This window comes from Leptopilina boulardi, unplaced genomic scaffold, assembly GCF_019393585.1.
Source record: "Leptopilina boulardi isolate dan_hultmark-lab unplaced genomic scaffold, ZJU_Lbou_2.1 LbouV2_370, whole genome shotgun sequence".
NCBI classification, from domain to species: Eukaryota; Metazoa; Arthropoda; class Insecta; order Hymenoptera; family Figitidae; genus Leptopilina; species Leptopilina boulardi.
In genome coordinates this window covers 511525-524175 of record NW_026137941.1, presented here as the reverse complement: position 1 = coordinate 524175, position 12651 = coordinate 511525, and the positions used below count along the sequence as shown (strand labels likewise).

The window sequence follows — 12651 nt, the reverse complement described above, 5'->3', positions numbered from 1 at the left end:
ATTATGACAGTTCTCTCCTTTATCAATTGTTCTGTTATTATTGAAAGGGCTATAAAACCCATAATGGAATAATTATCTGTCTACGTTTCACATTTTATTGTTAGAATTCCATGGTTTTGCTCCATTGACCGACAAGAAAATGGTGTAGGTTGTTTGTCAATATTTTTTTTTTTTATTGAGATTGTGCTTTCCTTTTTGCCCAAAAAATATTGTAAATCAAAGAATTACACCTACAAATTTTGATTTACAACTCTATTCTAAATTAATTATCAAAAACAATTGTTTCTGACCGTGGGTAATATTGATATATTGCGTAGGCGTGTTTATTTGTTCAGAAAAGTTTGCATACGCATTTTTGATATTGGTAAAATTTCGTCAAAAAAAAAAAGGTAAGTTCTTATCTTTATTTAAAAATAAGTATTAAAGATCTTTTAACTGGAGAGAATTGTTACATCTTCTAGAATTGTATTTTTAATAATTGTTTCGCAATTTATAAATTTTTTTTACAATCACAATTTTTACTGGTAAAAAATATTTTGGAGCAATTATTTTAATTTACATTATTTATTTCCTATAGGAGGAAGGCACAATTTACCCGTGATTTTAAAATAATAAAATTTGGTGCTATTAGTATTTTATCGAATAGGATCCATGATTTGTAAGTAGGAATAAAATTTTTTGTTTTTCAATTAATTTGTAATTCATTTTTTTTTTTTTTATTTTAGTTATCAATTGATTTATTGTAATTTGGATTGAATTTAATATTATTATTATTTTTATTCTTTTTAGATAAAAAAAGTAAAGAAAATGTTGAAGCAGAAAATCTTATGGTTGATGAAAGGGGAGTCTTCTGAGAATGAAGAGTCATTTAGGGGAAATTGCATTCTATTTAGTTGATGCAGAAGAGAGCGTCGTAGATTATTTTTATTTTTCTTTATTGAAAATTATTATTATTAATATTATTATTATTGTTAGTGAAGCTCATTCTGAGCTTTGTCATTGTTCAAAATCACCAAGTGTTCAAAAAACCACTTTTAATGAAGCTAAAGTGGCGCGCGTGGGGGCAAGCTCTCTTCTGAGAACGTTCAGCGTCGTAAAATTGACTTCGATGAACAATGAACCATTCGGGAAGCGGAAAACGTCAGGCGAAGGTTTTGGAAGAAAACTATTGGGATTGCAGTGTTTGCACCTATAGAAATACAGCAGAAGCATTCAAGTGCCTCATGTGTGACGTCCGTAAAGGAACTTCTACGCGGAAGCCCCGCATCAACCCTCAATTGGTGGCTCAGCAGGTCAGCAATATTTTATTTAAAAAAAAAAATTATAAATTGATGCTGTAAATTAAAAATAAATTAAATTTTAGGTTGCTCAGCAACAGTACGTGCCACTATTAAAGCCAGGTAAAAAGGAAGGTGGAAGTGGAGGAAGTACGACAAGTAGCGGAAAGGAAAGAGAACGCAAACTGGATAAACCAAGGCGTAAGAATCGACATCCTCCTAGACTTAAAAATATAGATAGAAGTACTGCCCAAACAAATGAGGTGACAGTTAATAATGTTACTGTCGTTATTACGGAATATAAGCCAAAAGTGAAAAAAAGTTCCGATCAATCGGGCCTATCAAGTAGTGCATCGTCCGAGAATGGTAGTCAACATGACTCCAATCAAGATTCAAGAAGTTTGGACATAGGAACTGACGCTTAATTGCGATTCTTGTGTGTCAAAAAAAAAATCGTCTACGAAATATTATAACTAATATATTATATAATGTATGTCAACGTTGTCTATTATCGTGCAACATGTGGACAAAAAGGTGTTCTATCTGCGTTAAATTTGAATAAAAAAAAAAAGACATTTTATTCTAATAATGAATAACATAAATTCTTCTTAATCATTATTAGTATAATTTGTTCTAATTATAACTTGCAATTTTGTGAAACAACCACTGCCAGAGAGCAAATATATTATTTAAATACTTAAGAAAAAAAAAATTATTAGTTAATTATAATTAGTACGTATTTCCCTTATAGTGATTGGCTTTTAATTAAAATGAATAATATTATATTCATTTTAGTGAATATCTCTGTTAGTAAAAATCAATTTTTTTTAAAAAAAAAATTAAAGTAAAAAGAATTAAATTTTATAATTTTCAGAAAGTGTGTATGAATGAAATAATGTAATGTGTTTTAAGAAAAAAAAAGCGAATGAAACTCAATATTACTAATGATGTTTTTTTCTCAATAATTTGACAAAAAGACTATACGACATTTTTTAGAATATAATTATTATAATGTCGATTGTTCTTTATAATGCGCTCAATCAAATTTTGCAATTGTATCAAATTATTTGTTTCTTTTTTTGTTTTTTTTTTAGTGAATAATATTTTTTTTTTCTATATCTTTCACAATTTCAGTGAAACTAGAAGATGCGTTTTATGTAATGTTTAATGAAACCTATATTAAAAGATAAGTTTTGTTCTTGTGACAATTAATTTTTACACTACACAATACTTATATGTATTTGAATTCTGAAATTCTATGTACAATAAATTTATACCGTCACTGAAAATCTAATTGAATTTTTCCAATTTATTTTTTAACTACATAATAAAGAGAAACTATTATATAATAGAAAAAAAGTACTTTAATAAGTTCATAAAATTGAAATTTAAACATTAAAAATGTTTACTTTGAATTATTTACATTACCTAACTTTTAAAGTTTAGTTTTCGTTCTTTCCTTTCTTCTTTTTTTTGCGCATTTTTTTCGCGGATAAATCGAGATTTATTTGTCCAATCTCTTCAGTCACATCCATCATTTCTTCATCTTGTTTTGCCGTCTCGTTAGATTCCATTTTTATTAATTCTCGTTCATTAAATCTTTCAGATACTAAAAATATTTTTTAAAAAATTAATTTTTAAATACTTTTACTAGTAAATTATTATTGTTAAAAAGAAAAATGATGATTCATCTCACCTGATGTTATTTGGGAAAAATCGAATATTTTGTAATTATTAGATTTATTATCACCTCCAACGGAGAAAACAAATGGATTTTCTGGATTTGAATCGAGACAGAGAATTTTTCCTAAATTTGTTTTCTTTTCCCAAATTAATTGCGGTTCATTAAGATTAATTACGTCCCAAACTTTCATAGTGTCATCGTCAGATGTTGTTACCAATAAACCAGGACAAGAAGAACTCATCGATAAACCTTAGAAAAAAAAGAAAAAGGAAAATTTATTCAAATAAAAGAAATGAAAATTATTCTAAGGAAAAATTAAATTAAAAAATTTACCTGTTATAGCACCTTCGTGAACATTTTGCTTCCATAATGGTATTGTTTTCCTAACGTCAATACATTGAATAAAACCATTATCAGTAGAAGCCTGCAAAAGATTCAAAAAATTATAATTTTTAAATTTTTCAAATATAAAATATTGATACTCACGAAACAAATATTAGAATCAAAATTATTCCACAATATACGTTCGACTTCTCCAGGACTTTCCCACGATAGTGTTTCGAATTTTTCCTCTGTTCTAAAGTCGTGTAATCTTACAAATCTGAAAATAATTTCAACCACATTCATAAATTATATTGAATTTCATTCAATAAAATTTTCCTAACATTTTTAATTATACTCACTTGTCAATTGAACCTGTCAATAAATGATGAGCATTTATTGGATGCCATTGAATTGTTTGCACTGCATCATTAAATAATGATAATTTCGTGACTGGTGTTCCATTTTCTAAATCCCATAATAAAACAGTCTTATCCACTGAACCACTTGCCAATATATGTCTACGAGAAAAATTAAATTCAAATACATACATACATACAAAAAGAAATGAAAATTTAAATTAATAAATAGAAAAATTGATTACATACGTAAAATTTTTATTCCATGATAAATCTAAAACCGATTTTTTGTGACCAATTCGTTTAATTTTTTTCTTTTTATTCTCTTTACGTCCCAATTTAAATGCTGGCTCTAAACAATCAACGAGATCCAAATCCCAAACTTTAATTATTGGTGTAAAATCACCAATTGCGCACAAATTGCCTAAAATAAAGGATTATATCAGAAAAGTGTAAAAAAAAAAAATTAATACAGACGTGATAAAATAATTCATCGAATTTATTTACCTGGTTTAGCATCACTGGGATCATAATTAAGCCACTCGAGACACAAAGGCTGTGAAGGTAATAAAATATCATGATGACAATAAAATGATCCTTCTTCTTCATTATACACTGAAAAAATATTTTTATTTCCCTCACGTTAGTATATTCAAATAAATTATCAAAATGCAATTTATAAATATAAAATATTGCTTTAAAAATTGTAATATATTCTGTATTTGCAATATTTACCGAATATTTCTAAAATACTGGCATCCTCTTCGATGTGTCCCATTAAAACAAGATTATCATTAGGTTTAATAATATCGTCTTCTTTCTCAGAATCATTGTCATCATCATCCTTAACTGTTATCAATGGATCTTCTTCAAAATCTGCTATATTATTAATATAACAATGAATATTGCCAGCTGTAAAATTGAAATTAATTAATTAAAAGTAAACAATGTTTTCGTAGTTAAAAAAAAACAATTCCATTTACATTCATCATCGTAATTTTCAAAATTAAATTCATCTTGATCTCCTGCATTTTTAATTGTAACATTTTCTTCTTCCTCATCAGTATCATCATTTTCGTCTTTATTTGATTCTTTTTTAACTTTCACTTGTTTCTTTTCATTAACTTTTGATGATGATGGTTCATTTTCACTATCTGAATCTTCCTCAAGATCACTGAAAAATTTGATATAATTTCACAAATAAATTAATTAACGTCGAAATATATAAAAAAAATATTTTCTTCAAAATCTTGTTTCTACATATTCTTTCTAAATTAAATGAATTTTCAAATTGTGATGAAACTGTCAAAGTGACATTTACAATTTTAATATATAAACTTACTCTAAAGCTGTTTTAGTTTCTTGTATAATATTTTTTAATTCCTCTGGACTTAATTGTACCTAAAATTATAAATTTTTATTTAATTGTTTCTGTAATTGAGATAAAATAAATATTTTTGAAAACCTAACCTTATCGGGTACAGCTGCTGCAACACCTCTTTTCACCCACGTTGTACACAATATTGCGCTCTTTGTTTCCATTCTTTTAAATCAATAATTTGTCTCCAATTTTGTGTAACTTAAATAAATAAATATACTCTCTCTTTTTTTTTATTTAAAATGAAAGTATAATTAAATGCACAAAATTTAAAACACGTGCAATAAAAACACGACCACGTTGTTTTCTGTCAAATTGCGCATGTGTAAATCTAACCAATCAAAATTAACAATTTAAATATGTAGCCGAAATTAATTTTTAAAATTCTTTTTTATTTAAATATTTTTCTTACACTAATAATTAAATAAAACAATTAAAAATTACCGAAAAATATTATTTATAATTTTCAGTAAAAAGTGAAAACAAAAAATAAATATAGAAAAAAATTTTAAATAAAAGAATTTATTTATAAAATTAAATTTTAAATTAATAATAATAATTTTTATCATATCCCATAATTGTTTGCTTCTTTGGCGTTAATTTTAATGAAAAATAAAAACAAACTCTAACAATATTATAGTGATAATTATATATTTTTTTTAAATTCAAAAATTCTATTTCTTACTAAAATTTGCAAAAAATTTTTATTATTTTTAAACAATTTTAAACATATATTACATAATAACATGTATATAAATATATTTACCTTTTTTTTAAAGATATATAATAATTTATGTTACGTAAAATAAAACTCTAAAATTATTTATCGTATGATACTTGATCAAAGTCTAAAAAAATGTTCATTATAACTTGCAGTCAAATTATGTGTAATAAATTGTACATTTTAAATCACTGATAAGATGGACACCATGTATATAAGTTCGAGGTGAGGATAAATGAATTCCCCTCTCGAACGTATTGTACATTTATATCTAATTTGGAAGCGCTACTAAAAGCAGTATAGCAAAAAAAAAAAAAAAACCTTATCTCTGATGATATAAAAATGTTATAATTGTTGAAAATTATAATTTTGTTAATTCTTTCTAACAAAGCAAACAAAAATGGGATTGATAAAAACTGGAATTCTTGGATTATTTATAGTTTATATTACTTCCTTGTATTTGAGATCAGGTAAAAATGATTATGAAAAATTTCCAAATACCTGGTGGGGACCTGGAAAAGAAAATAAAGAAGTTGATCAAAGTATTCGACCATTTAAAGTAGTTTTCAAAGATAAGGTAAGATTCTGATATATTATTTTAAACTTATTTAGTTATATACTTTTTTTTTATTCATCAATTTTTTATTAGTAAATTGTAAATTGAATAATTCAAGGCCAACAATAAATATTCTATATCAATTTAGAAAACTGTAGTCAAACTGTATTAAATTCGATATATTTAGAAAAGTTTTGAAAATAAAAATTAAAAAATTAATTTTACTAATTCGAATTGAATTTTTTTAGGATATTGAAGATCTAAAGTTTCGATTAAAAAATACACGACTTTCAAAACCTGGATTAGAAGGAGCTGCTTGGACTTATGGTGTACCTAGTCAGGCTTTGCCAAAAATAATTGACTACTGGCAAAATAAATATAATTTTAAAACAAGAGAAACCTATATGAATAAATATTCGCAATTCGTAACAAATATTCAAGGTAAATGATTGATAAAATCCATTATAATAGATACTATAAACAATTCTATTTTTAAAATTATATAAGTCTCAATGATTTGCATAATTTTCACAAAGTAAATTTTTTAATAACTTTTTGTATATTTCTCAATTTTCTAGAAAATTCTAAAATTTTTTTTTTACTGAATAATAACCAAATATTGAAATTGAATTGTCTATTTTGTAAATTTTGTTTTGCTAAAATATTGTAATTATTGTCAGGTTTGGATATTCATTTTTTGCATGTGAAGCCAAAAAATGCTAAAGGCAAAAAAGTCCTTCCACTATTGTTACAACATGGATGGCCAGGATCAGTTTTGGAATTTTATAAAATAATTCCACTTCTCACAAATACAAAACCTGAATATGATTTTGTTTTTGAAATCATTGCTCCTTCTTTACCAGGATTTGGATTTTCTGATCCAGCCATTAGACCAGGTCTTGGGGGCAATGAAATAGCAGTGGTACTTAAAAATTTAATGCTGCGATTAGGATTTAATAAGTTTTACACTCAAGGAGGTGATTGGGGTGCTATTATTACATCCAATTTGGCTGCCATGTTTCCTCAACAGTAAAATTTATTTTTAATTATTTTTTTCTATTTGTTAATTGAGTATAGGTACTAAATTTTATCTCACCATTTTTTCTTTTTCAGTGTACTAGGAATGCACTCGAACATGTGCATTGTTTCATCTCCTTGGAGTTTTTTGAAAACTTATTTCTTTAGTTTCTTTCCATCTCTTTTGCTTCCCGAAGAAGATCATCATTTAATGTATCCACTTGGTAAACACTGGGCCAGTAAACTTGAAGAATCAGGATATTTTCACATTCAAGCCACGAAACCTGACACTATTGGTATGGATAAAAAAAATAAGTTTGTTTAAAAAAAACGTTCAATATACAAAAAAATATGTATATAAAAAAAAATCATTAAAAAAAATTCTTTTTATAAAAAAAAAAAAATAATCGAATAATTAAATTAATTTTATAGGTGTTGCTCACAGTGATTCTCCAATTGGTTTGGCGGCATATATTCTTGAAAAATTCTCAACTGCCACAAATCCCGATTATAGAATGAAAGACGATGGTGGTCTTTTTGAGAAACATACTCCTGATGAACTCATTGACAATTTAATGTATTATTGGATACCAAACACAATGACAACAGCCGTGAGAATTTATGCTGAAACGTTTAATAAAAAATATTTACAACCTGGACCACACAGGTATGCATATTAGTTTTTTTTCAAATACACTTCAACTCGTATTTATTGAGTTAAATATTGCTAAATTAATAATTAGTTTATATTATTTTAATAATTAAATTTACCATTATAGAGCGCCCATAAATGTACCAAGTGCCTGTGCTCAATTTCGTTATGAAATTTCATATCAGCCTGAATGTTTACTTAAAGAACGTTATAAAAATTTACTTCGAGCCACAAAATTCCCCAAAGGTGGACATTTTGCAGCGATGGAAGAACCACAACTTTTGGCCGAAGATATTTGGGCTTCAGTGAAACTTTTCGAAGAAGCTAAAAAGAAAGAAAGTTCTTGAAAATTTATATTTACTTTTTCCAAATAGAATATTAAAATCAAACAATTTTTTCATATAAATTTTGTTATTTAATGTGCGTGACTTCATTTTTGCAACAAAATTACAGTTTCGATAAAATACACACGTCGAAAATGCAATTGCAAATCATGATAGAGATGAAATTATAAAAATGCAACATCACTTTATAAAATGACCTTCAACACGTAGGCACTCCTCTTATGTAAAGTGAATAATAATTTTCAATGATGACTGTGCAAATAAAAACCTGTTAACTCTACTATATGTATAAATTATATGAATTTTGAAGATAATCGAACAAATTTATGTCATAAAAATTAAACAAATTAAAAATGTTTTATTTAAAAAATGTATTAAAACATTTTTTTATAAATATATTCATAATAAATATTTTGTTAAAGAAAAACTTTTTTTTCAATAAAAAAAAAAATTGGAAATGCTCAATATTTTAATGAGACCTATTTGAAAAAGCAATTGTTCAAAGTACAGTAGAAAATAATGTCCCATAAAGAGGGGATAAAAAAAAATGAACACAATCTTTGTCGTAAATTATCATAAGTCATATAACTACTGCCACTCATGACATTCGAACATTCATAAAAGTTTTCTTTTATACTTTTCCATATACGCTACTATGAGAGTATTCGAAGATGCATTTCTAACTGTATTTTCGACAAACTTAATTTTATCTGGGAGGAAAAAAAATTAGAAATTCCTTAAGTTTACAGTTTCTTCAATGAAAAACGGTACCTTATTTCAAAAAGAAATTTAGTTTTTATTATTTTAATATAATATATTAAATTAACGCTTTGTCTATTTCTTTGCAAATTTTCTTCAGCTTGAAAGAATTACACTCATAAAACTGACCAACAAATTGTACTCTATGTTAATTCTAAGAAAATATTTATACAGAAAAAAATGAATCAAAAAAAGAAATTAAATAAAATTTTTTAAATATTTTCAATTGAATGTAAATTTTTACGAAAATTATTTAATAATTTTTTTATTATTAAAAAAATATTAGAATTTATTGTTATTTAAATATAATTTTAAGTGTATTGAAAAGAATAGTTATTTTTAAACATTACCTTTTAAGATTAAATTTTATCATTATAAATGCATGGTTTTAAAAAACCACAATATTGATTATAATGTTAAAGAAATGATAAAAAATTTTTTTTTAATTTAAAAGAAAAATACGTACTCTTGTAGTGAAGGAAGGGGTATATTCGAAAGCTATAGCTACGGTAGTCTTCTTGGTTGTTTTGATAGCTAAGCTATCAGTACTCGGTTCTCATCAGTTCCAGACACTTCTTGAAAAGGTGTGCGCAATGTGGAAAGCGGTTCCTCCAATTTTCATCCTCACAGCAGGATTAGCGTATTACATCAAGTAAGTTTTCTTGAAAACTATAAACAATCGTAATTTAATTTATATTTTAATTGATATATTTCCCTAATTGTTAATTGAATATGGTTAAACTAATTTAAATAAAGAATTAATTTTTCTAATGATAATCATAGTTCCCAGCAATCTGATCCAGAAATACCAAAGCTTCCAGAAACATTTTGGGGACCAAAAGAAAAAATCGGTAAAGAGGATACGAGTATAAGAGAATTTAAAATCGACATTTCACAAAAGGTAAAACAATTAATTATTTATGTTTGTTAAAGTCACGAAAAATAGAGATAATTTTCTAATTGATAATTAATACATAATAATAATATAAATAATAATAAATATAAAATAATAAATATAATTAACGTATCTATATTTACAATTAGAAAATTAATTATAATTATGAATTAAAATTTATTAATTTAACTGAGAATTAATAACAATAATTAATTAAGATTTGCGTAATTTAAAATTCAATTAAAATTTTCAATACTAATAAGATTCTATAAGTATAAAAAATTATACAATATCATCATGAATTATTATTTCACTGACATGCAAATTTTTTCTATTTATAAGTAATATAGAAACTATTTTAGATTTACCATTAAGTTTTAAAAATATTTTTAAATTATACAATTACGTAAGGTTTGATGATAATGTTTATCTTTTTTTGTTTAAAGATAATAGACGACCTTCATGAACGATTGGATAAATATTTCAATACTGCGAATTTAAGACCAAAAATTTCACCCTTAGAAGATGCTGAATGGACCTATGGACTTAATTTTCAATATTTGCAAAATGTACTTCGCTACTGGAGAGATAATTATAATTGGAAAAAAAGACAAGAACTACTTAACAAATATCCTCAATTCAAGACCAACATTCAAGGTAAAATAAAAATTTAATAAAATAAAAAAGAAAAAAAATAGATAAATAAAATAAAAAATAAATAAAATAGAAAAGAAAGTAAAATCTTTTTTTTATATAAAAAGTGGTTTCTAAAAAAATTTGTTTTTTTTATTAGGATTGGATATTCACTTTTATCGAGTGAAACCGACTTTGCCAAAGAATAAAAAAATAAAAGTTTTACCTCTACTTATGGTCCACGGATGGCCTGGATCGGTAGTTGAATTCCAAAAGATTATTCCAATGTTGACAACTCCTCGAGCAGATAAAGATTTTGTTTTCGAAATAATTGCACCTTCTCTACCGGGTTATGGATTTTCGGATCCTGCTGTTCGTCCTGGATTAGGCGCCACACAGGTATTTCTTTTTATTTTCAATTTATTAATTATTTCATCATGAATTTTTCCATTATAAATTTACATATTTTTACCGTTACCTGTAAATCGTATAAAGATATTAAAAGTCACTTTCATATTTGAACTACTTAACCATTTATTTATTTTTAAAAATAATTAAATAGAAAAACAAAACAATTTATATCTCGATTTACTTTCAGATTGCTGTGGTATTTAAAAATTTAATGGCTCGATTGGGATATAATGAATTCTACACACAAGGTGGAGATTGGGGGAGTATAATTACCTCCAATCTTGCGACTCTATTTCCCGAAAAGTAAAGATTTTTTTAATTGAAATATCATTATTAATAGCTATATAATATTTTTAATTTAAATTTTGTAAAGTGTACTATAAAAAAAAACAATCGTACATAAGTTTATATAGCATAATAGTAAAATAATTAACCTTTTTTCAGAGTAATTGGAGCTCACTTGAATATGTGTGGCATAAATACGCCATCATCATTATTTTGGACTCTGCTTGGAACATATTTACCTTCGGTCGTCGTTGATAAGGAACATGCCTCCAGAATGTATCCCATGAGTCATCATTTTAGCAGATTGTTAGAGGAAAGTGGATATTTCCATCTTCAAGCGACAAAACCAGACACTATTGGTAAATAATTCAAAATTAAAAACAAAATCAATAAAAAAAAATTAATTTTAATTGTAATTTAATTAACTACATTATTTAATTTCGATTAATTTATAATGAATAATTTCTACAATTTATTACTTTTTATTTTTTAATAAAAAAAATATTAATGTATTTTTAAAATATTCAATATAAAATAAATACCTTTTGTTTTAGGTTCTGCATTGTCAGATACTCCAGCTGGTTTGGCAGTTTATATTTTAGAAAAATTCAGCACCTGGACAAATCCGAAGTATAGATTTCGAGCCGATGGTGGTTTACTGGAAAAATTCAAAATGGATGAGTTGTTGGATAATTTAATGTTGTACTGGGTTACAAATTCAATAACAACTAGTCAGAGACTTTATGCCGAAAGTTTCAGTAAAGCTCACTTGGCATTAAACATGGATAGGTAAAATTCGCTATAATTTATTATATACAACGATTTTATGATTATATAATTTAATTAATTATTTAATTATCTCTACTTTAACTGAATTTTTTAAAAATATTTATAATTTACTTTTTAGAGTGCCATCTCATAAACCGACTGCTTGTGCAATGTTTCCTAATGAACTTGTTTATCAATCTGAATCACTTCTTAAATCAAAATACAGGAATTTAATTCAATTCAATCATTTACCACGTGGAGGTCATTTTGCTGCTATGGAGGAACCAAAACTTCTTGCTGATGATGTCTATTCTTTCGTGGAGAAAGTGAAAAATTTGTCAAAGTCCAAAGAGTAAATGAAAAAAAAAAATTTATTTAAAAATCTTTAATAGGTTTTTATAAAAGAGCTGTGAAACATATTTTTTTAATTTTTTGTAAAAACACCGTTTGTTGAATTATTGTTTTTATTTCTAAATAAATATTAATTTTTATATAGAAATCGATTTTTTGTTTTTGTCTTTATAATATATGAAAATGTACATCACAGTTTAAATAATTGTTCTAGTCAATTTTATATTATGCAAAAGTTGT

The 12651-nt window shown here is 25.4% G+C and overlaps 4 protein-coding genes and 1 long non-coding RNA gene across 5 annotated transcripts; 3 read left to right on the top strand and 2 right to left on the bottom strand.

The window, feature by feature from the left end:
• The first annotated feature begins 99 nt into the window (after positions 1-99).
• LOC127287466 (YY1-associated factor 2) lies at positions 100-2571 on the top strand. The gene is made up of 4 exons (XM_051314409.1): positions 100-389; positions 578-658; positions 790-1292; positions 1364-2571. Exons 3-4 carry the CDS (start codon positions 1116-1118, stop codon positions 1700-1702), a joined length of 516 nt encoding a protein of 171 aa, XP_051170366.1. The 5' UTR covers positions 100-389; positions 578-658; positions 790-1115; the 3' UTR covers positions 1703-2571.
• On the bottom strand, positions 2567-5348 carry LOC127287460 (periodic tryptophan protein 1 homolog). The gene is made up of 11 exons (XM_051314402.1): positions 5112-5348; positions 4984-5042; positions 4625-4815; positions 4377-4553; positions 4149-4256; positions 3891-4065; positions 3645-3803; positions 3448-3562; positions 3295-3385; positions 2974-3210; positions 2567-2886 (listed from the first exon to the last, which is right to left on the bottom strand). The coding sequence occupies exons 1-11, from the start codon at positions 5181-5183 to the stop codon at positions 2720-2722; spliced, it is 1551 nt and encodes a 516-aa protein (XP_051170359.1). The 5' UTR covers positions 5184-5348; the 3' UTR covers positions 2567-2719.
• Positions 5349-5926: 578 nt separating this feature from the next.
• On the top strand, positions 5927-8767 carry LOC127287465 (juvenile hormone epoxide hydrolase 1-like). The gene is made up of 6 exons (XM_051314408.1): positions 5927-6317; positions 6545-6737; positions 6977-7325; positions 7410-7609; positions 7746-7980; positions 8093-8767. The coding sequence occupies exons 1-6, from the start codon at positions 6141-6143 to the stop codon at positions 8310-8312; spliced, it is 1374 nt and encodes a 457-aa protein (XP_051170365.1). The 5' UTR covers positions 5927-6140; the 3' UTR covers positions 8313-8767.
• On the bottom strand, positions 7457-9676 carry LOC127287468 (uncharacterized). The gene is made up of 4 exons (XR_007843887.1): positions 9535-9676; positions 8085-8289; positions 7757-7937; positions 7457-7603 (listed from the first exon to the last, which is right to left on the bottom strand). It is a non-coding gene; the product is annotated as an uncharacterized LOC127287468 (long non-coding RNA).
• On the top strand, positions 9052-12559 carry LOC127287461 (juvenile hormone epoxide hydrolase 1-like). Its single transcript, XM_051314404.1, has 9 exons — positions 9052-9076; positions 9543-9720; positions 9852-9969; positions 10410-10620; positions 10757-10995; positions 11195-11310; positions 11452-11651; positions 11847-12081; positions 12200-12559. Exons 1-9 carry the CDS (start codon positions 9067-9069, stop codon positions 12414-12416), a joined length of 1524 nt encoding a protein of 507 aa, XP_051170361.1. The 5' UTR covers positions 9052-9066; the 3' UTR covers positions 12417-12559.
• The last annotated feature ends 92 nt before the right edge of the window (positions 12560-12651 follow it).